Source organism: Emys orbicularis, chromosome 10 (assembly GCF_028017835.1).
Source record: "Emys orbicularis isolate rEmyOrb1 chromosome 10, rEmyOrb1.hap1, whole genome shotgun sequence".
Taxonomy (NCBI): Eukaryota; Metazoa; Chordata; order Testudines; family Emydidae; genus Emys; species Emys orbicularis.
Genome location: NC_088692.1, coordinates 71,509,715 through 71,517,182, shown reverse-complemented (window position 1 = coordinate 71,517,182; position 7,468 = coordinate 71,509,715). Strand labels below are relative to the sequence as shown.

The following is a 7,468-nucleotide window of genomic DNA, read 5'->3' as shown; positions in this document are numbered from 1 at the left end:
AAGCAAGTTATGACCACTTTAAGTTGCTGCATCCATACCAACTGCACAGTTTGAGAGGACAATTGTCTATTACCCAAGATAAAAAAGGGTATGGATGCACTTGTGACAGTGATTATGGACCTAGTCACTTCAAGGGATACTTAAACTTGGTGCTTCTGGCCTTCATGACTATTTAACGAAAGCAACATCTCAAAATGCCAGCACTATACATATATCAAATATACCCAGAATACAATTTAGCATTTAAGTGTCAAATGTGGTATGTTTCTTTGAGAAGTGATTAAGACTAGTCTATTTTCTCTTTAATTTAGGCCATTACATCACCTACTTCAGTTAAAAAAAAAAAATCTAAGAACTTCCAATGCATTTAAAAAACAAAGTAATCAGAGACTGGTTTTATTTTTTTAAGTGTCTGGAAGACAGGCTGTCACTTGTAGTTAGATAGATCTGGCATCACTACCATGGGGGGGGGGGGGGGGAGAATAATAAATAAAAAAACCCAATCAGCTACCAAAAACTAACCACAACAAAAACCCACCCAACAACCACCACAGTGCTACATGACTGCTTGATACCTAGAATATCATCTCTAGATGAGAGTTTAAAATTCAATTGGTAATGTAAATTGCTGCTGCATAAATTTAAGTAAGTCTAAAGAAAGTCTTGAGCATTCTGTTGAGACCCATCCAGCATTACCTAGCCTCTTTCAGAGACTTTGGCACAGTGAAGATCTGTTGTAGTTATTATAATAGTGGAGAGAACATGCTAGGCACTTACAGCTCAGTGATGGAAAAACAACTATTTTTCCAGTCACCTGGACCTACTTTAGGGTGGAGAACCCAGTTATTTTGTAAGAGTATCCGTCACAAAAGCCTTAGTGTTGTGGAGGAGACTTCACTGGGCTTTAAGACAAAAAAAGTAAGATCTAATTTATAAAGTTAAAAGCAACATTAGTGTACAGTTCCAGCAAAGAATGAATTAGAATGTGGGCAGCCAACTACTAGATTCAGAGAAATGTTCATTACTATGAAATACTCCATTCCCCAGTAGAATATCTTTTACTATTAGTGTAAACAAGTGAGGTCTTCCAATAACATCAGTTTCCAGAATTTCTGTGAAAAGAAGAAAGTCAAGACTGTTTTTATGCAAGTGCTTTTAGACTAGTAACAATGCCTACCAAAAAAAGGCCATACAATCTAACACTAAGGCCTGGTCTACACTACCCGCCTGAATCGGCGGGTAGAAATCGATCTCTTGGGGATCGACTTATCGCGTCTCGTCAGGACGTGACAATCGATCCCCGAATCGACGCGCTTACTCCACCAGCGGAGGTGGGAGTAAGCGCCGTCGACTGGGAGCCGCGGCAGTCGATTTTGCTGCCGTCCTCACAACAGGGTAAGTCGGATCTGATACGTCGAATTCAGCTACGCTATTTGCGTAGCTGAATTTGCGTATCTTAAATCGACCCCCCCCCCCCATAGTGTAGATGTAGCCTTAGTTCTTTGGGATAGGGTTGGGGTCTTCCCATTTGGAAGGGGACCTAGGATGGTGTTCCAATTGGTACTGCACCATCACCATACCAGGTTGGCAATAATAGCCCCCATACATTTGTATACAAGCCATTCAACAAAAGAAGGCTGAAGCCTGAATTCAGCTACATAATGTAGTTGGAGTTTTCCCTACCAGTTGCTAGCTCATATAACTTTTATGGAACTTTAGGAAGCCCTCAGAGAGCAGAGCATACCAAAAATTGGTGCATCAGTCTCCTTTCGAGTTTTCTATAGCTGTGCACTTGCAGGACTACCATTTGTGTAGCCACCTTTTGACTTCATATGGTCCTGAATTGACCCAGCCTAGAGAAGAATACAGTAGATTAGTAGATGCCATTTATTTGTCAAAGCATTAAGTCTTAAATTGGAAAGGAAGAGAAAATACTTCAAACATTAATCCTAATGGGCAAGACATACTTATCCACATATGGAGGGATGTCAATACCCAGGGTATCAGTGACAAAACTGAGATTAGCAACATGCTGCTCTTTCTAAATGGGTGTGCAAGTCCTGGTACTTCAGTGGAGTGACAGAAGAATGAGGCCTCATGGAGTACTGACATACTCCATCCCCCCCAACTGTATATGCCAGGACTGCAGTGTGTCAGTGAGAAAGTGCTATGAACTAGTGTCAAGTTAAATGACCTAAAATAAATCTATTCTGGGTGTGTAGGATGTAGAAGACTATGGTCTGTCCTGACACTATTTGCTGCATTCATTCTCCATACACTGGCAAGTGACGCTCACAACTTTAAACATTTAGTCTTAGCAGTTAGGCATGTCTCACACATTTCTGCTCATCTTGAAGATTACATACTTACAGATGTAAAACCACTATTCATATCTCTTGTTCCAACATGGGCAGTATGGACAAAGTTCATTGGTTCTCCAATCATATTTCGGTCTAGTCTCCGACGTCTCTTCTTTAAGAGAGAAGAGGGAAAAAAATTATGTAAAGGATTTTCGGCTTAAGCACTTATAAGACAGTCAGGGTTGTGTCTGGGAATTATTGCCCAGTTGATAAGAACCTTCTAGTGACTCCTAGTGGAAACAGAACCAACACATTTCAGTGTTTTTTAAAAAAGAGCCGAATGTACTAAGGTTTTTTGTTGACATATGAATCTGTTTGTCAGCAGAAGATTTGAAGCAAGCACTAAAAAGCTGTTTTCTAGCACTAGAGGAACAGACTTGTAGTCTTTCACTCAACGTAACTGAGGAACCTATAAAAAAGGCACTTACACATGTGGTTTAGACTAGACACTGCCTCTGCCATTTCCACTTGCTTTTCGTCTGATACCACCACAAATTAGGAGCACTAGAGGACTCAATGTGACATTTACTCCATCAGCAGAACTGCTATAGAGAAGTTACATAACTTTAAACTCTTACTATAGTCAGATGAGCCAGTTGCAAGACTGGGGCCTCTTTCTATGGAACTTTGCACCCTCAAAGAGCCTCATTGTAGTCAAGAGAGGTTCCATCTTCGGATTAGTTTCCAGGATGGGGGTCTGAAGATTGCACGTTTACTTTAATTTAAGAGTCTAAGTAGGAGTTGTTTTGCACCTTTGACTATGTCTAACTGACCATTTGCAGATGCATTTTTGTGAGTCTAGGCCTCTTGGGTTAGAAATCTATGCACCACAATGCTAAATGCAATAAGGGACATTTATGCATTTTTTTAAGCTAGCTTCTCAGCCAGTCCTTGAACAATGAAGTCAAGGTTCCAGGAGTCAGATTTAGTTAAACCCAGTTTCTCTCCTGTCTTGCATTGGGATGACTTAAGAAAGCTTAATATTGCTGGTAGGGTTGCCAACTTTTGTTAGACAAATTCCTAGAGATTGCCTCATGTGACAATCTTTAATTAAAGATTAATCTTTAATTCCGGGAGACTCCTAGGGTAGGAAACCTTAATTGCTGGTGGAACAATAATCAACTGAGTGACTGTTGCAGCGTGACCAGCAGCACACTATTTGCATGCAGCATCTTTCCCGAGAATTTTCTCTATCCCAAGAAAGTGGTCTTACTGAGATCAGAGGACCCTATACAAGTATTTGTTAGAAGTTTGTTTTTGTTTGAAAATATGCACTACCTCTGGGGATTAGAAAATCCTTCCTGGGGGGTACTGAGGAGTTCCAAAAGAGAATCCTCTTCAGTTCCTTTGCCAGAAGGCTATGGGATCTGCATGCTGAGTGTAGAGCAAGTTATTTCTATCAGGGAAGCAGAGTACATAAATAGGCATTCCCAGAACTATTACTGCTGCTGCTTCGGACAGACCACTCCCTACCTAATCAAATGCAACTGAACTGGGAGCAGAGATACCCAGTAAGCCTTTATATTAGTTTTAAAAAGCACTTTTGAGGAAGAGAGGGTCAAGTGTCCACATGGCAGCATGTAGGGGAAGAGCAGGACAGTCAAAAATAAAGGAGGGCAAGTATTCATTTTGCTTCTACCACAGTATCACCTGTAGTGTTACATATTCCTGGGAATATATTACAGTAGCAAGACTTACCTTCCTGATATACAAGATACCCAAGGCTTGCCAGAGTGATGTCCTATGGGAATTCTCCAGTATCAAGTTAGTTATAAGACCAGAGAGTTTATCCTTGTGCCACACAAGTACATTAGCCAGTGATTGAGTTGGTGTGACAGATGCGGGGTTGGTCTGTAATGATTTATAACCAATGCATGTTGATGTGGTTATTGGGATGTTTTCTATGTAGCCATATTGGTTTAAACCACAAAGTAGTATATTAACCCTTCACGTCAGGATATGTGATTTGCCATCACAATTTACTTTCCATTTATATGCATCACAAAGCCAGTTTGCTTGTCTCTAGTCAATAGGGGTCTAGGACCAAGTCAAGACTAGGGAGCATTTGCAGAGCCCTTAGGGTAATGGTCAAAGAAAGGGTACTTTCAGAAGCACTAAATAGATCTCAGTCTCCCTCCTTTGAAGTCTGCAGGTAGAAGCTAAGGGTCACTTGCTTACTTCTTCTACTGAAAAGTTCAGCCCTAGAGACAGTTGTTTAAATGTTCTTCAGTGAGAACCAAGAAGGATGTTAACCTTTTCAAATATTACAACAAATATTACATTCCAGAGGCTGTAGCCACACCTCAAAGGCAGTTTGGTTTTAGAGTAAAATGCAGTGCAGATACATTATGAATTATTGGTACACTCCAATATTTGAAGTACTGTTCTATTCTGGAGACCCTAAATTGCACCTTTTAACTTAGATCTAGTTCTTGATTATTCCTAGTCCAGTTTGCTAACCAAGGAACCTCCCGATCTGGAACTCTATCTGCATGGGGAGCCCCGAGCCCCAGTGAAGTCATGGGTGCCTCTGCAGAGGCACAAGAGGCCACCCACAGATCCAGTTTCAGCATCAGGGATTTGGTGACAAGTTTACTGCTTTTTACTCTCTAGCCCTGAAGAGGCAGCAGAGTTAAGAGTGAGCCAATTCTTGTCCTTTTTCTGCATCAATAGATTTTGACCTGTTGAAACTTATGCAAAGCCATTGAAGGCAGTTAGTTGCCCATGTGTCACTGTGGGCAAAATTTGGCCTGCAGAGAGTTTCCATGTTGTGAACCCGGGCTGAATTTGCAGAGTTGGCAATTTTTAACCATTTGTTATTACAATTAAAAGAAAACAGGAGTGTAAGCTAAACACATTTGTCTCAATGATTAGTTATCAGACATGGAAGACTTCTGTAGCTCTCTTCCCCAATCCCAGTCTGGAACTGAAATTTAAATAGAACACATTAGAAGAGTTGTGCACAACTGTATGGGTATGTCCCGTATCTAGATCCTGCTTCAAGTTTTTAAAAACACCAAGTATGAAAACTGCAGATAGAGGTTGATAATTGAAGTGTTATTGAATCCTCAGTTATAGCAAAAATGGCAGCTATCATATTGAGTAAATAATCCACTCCCCCCGAAAACTCCACTGACTGTATACATTTTAAGGGTGGCTATGTATCCTTGTTTTTCCCCTCCTATTCTCCATTAATAGCCCATAGGTAGGCCTCCGGAGGCTATATTAAGGGTTCTAGAGTTCTCATCAACTCTTCTGACCAGACACAGTCCTTAAAGAACAGTTATTACAAGAATTCTCCCCAATTCACAGGGTTTAATTATTTTGACTTCCATCACATCTTTACAAGACATCACATTCAGGATTGTTTTGAAATATACCCATGTCATGTTTCATTAACAGAATCTGTAGCCTCCCATCTGGTGCAGTCTATGCTAAGTCCTCATGAAACTACATCCTAATTACAGAATAAGTATTCAGCAGCTGTGTTTCTCAATGTAGGGAAAGTTTACAGGTGCAACACTAATGTGAGTTAGACAATTAATTTCCTATGCAGCTAGAAAATAGCAACTCTAATGAGTGTTATATCAGATCTTCTGATAGAGCTCATGCCTTTTACTAGAGATAAGGTTCCCCTATCAGTTTTTATATTTTGCTTTCCTTAGTGTAGCTGATCACAAGAATAAAGGCTACACAGAGATTAAAGCTCTCATTGTAAATTCAAAAGCATCTTAAAAATCCAATGCATGCATGTACTTACTGGCTGGGGCTGCTCACCACTGCACCAGTTAAAGCAAACCAAGAACTCAGTCATTGTGTCTTTCAGTAGCTTCCCTACACAAGGTGGTTATGAAATCTTGTTAGCTTGTTGATCTTGCCACATCAAAGGGAACACTGGAACCAGGAGGCCACTTCTACACAAAAACCAGTTTCTAAAATGGAGTTTTAAAGGAATTACTTTAGTAGATACCCAGAAGGCAGCCAAGTCAGATGAACATCTGCGGATTACACATGTTTAACAGAATTTTTAACAAGTATGTTTATTTTTACTGATATATGCAAGAAGTACCAGAATACTGTTAAACAGCAGTTACTGAGCAATAAAGGCTTCAGTAGGCTTAGAACAAAAACAGAGAGTAAGAAGAAATAGTTCTAAACATAGTGCCTCTAAAAGAGTGTTAGAATAGTTTTCATAGAAAGGAACAGAACAGATTAGATACTTGGAAACTCAAACCTCTTCAGAAGATAATATAGGTATGATACAAGAAAGAGATCCCTTTCTTACCTTTCACAATAAGATAGTTACAGAAACTTCAAGTCTCAGAGAAACTTCTGATTCTAGTCCTAGATGGGAAGAATAGATTACACCCTTTATAACTGCAATGAAAAGCTTTTTATGACAGGGGGGAAAAGTCAGCAAGTCACCATTAGTTTTATATACTCACTAGAGTATATAAGAACATGAACAAAAAACAATACTGAACTAGGGTCATAGACAAGAAGTTAACTGAAAATAGCCCTTAAAGCCACAGCATAGTCTGCCTTTTATTTACTCCCACATTATGCTTGCTTATTTGGTTATAAACCCATCCCTCTTCCAAACAACTTTACAGAGAGCCATAGAATAACATAATCCACACAGTAGCACCTGTATCTTGGTCACCTAGATAACAAAAATATCACAGCTATTTTTTAATTTACAAAAAAAGTAGAGTAAACAGAAGCTCACAAGCAACTTCATTCACTCTAAACCAACCCAACAGCCTTCATCAGGAAACAGAGTAACAATAATCAGCCACAAGCATTCTTTATATAGTGCCACAATTACCCAATTATCACATTTGGCTTCCTCACCTTTGCCTGTGTTACTCCTCCCACTTTATCCCTTTCTTTTCTTTTTGAATGTTCTGTCATTCATTTTTCACAGTATCTATCTTATTTGCCCATTAGTTTTCAATGTTCTATATGGTATGTTGTTATAGAATGCAAAGCCTTAACTTTATCTTTGGTGCTTTGAATACTATTTATCTGTCTTAATTATCATTTCCCACCTCATTTAATATACTCACAAAGAGTCAAATGCTCAAAAAGAGTTAAGCCCCTAAATG

General features: G+C 39.5%; 1 protein-coding gene across 1 annotated transcript; it reads right to left on the bottom strand.

Annotated features, from left to right (window-relative positions):
• Window positions 1-1,778: 1,778 nt before the first annotated feature.
• On the bottom strand, window positions 1,779-6,174 carry LOC135885144 (CDC42 small effector protein 2-B-like). Its single transcript, XM_065412784.1, has 3 exons — window positions 6,121-6,174; window positions 2,371-2,472; window positions 1,779-1,853 (listed from the first exon to the last, which is right to left on the bottom strand). The coding sequence occupies exons 1-3, from the start codon at window positions 6,172-6,174 to the stop codon at window positions 1,779-1,781; spliced, it is 231 nt and encodes a 76-aa protein (XP_065268856.1).
• Window positions 6,175-7,468: the final 1,294 nt, after the last annotated feature.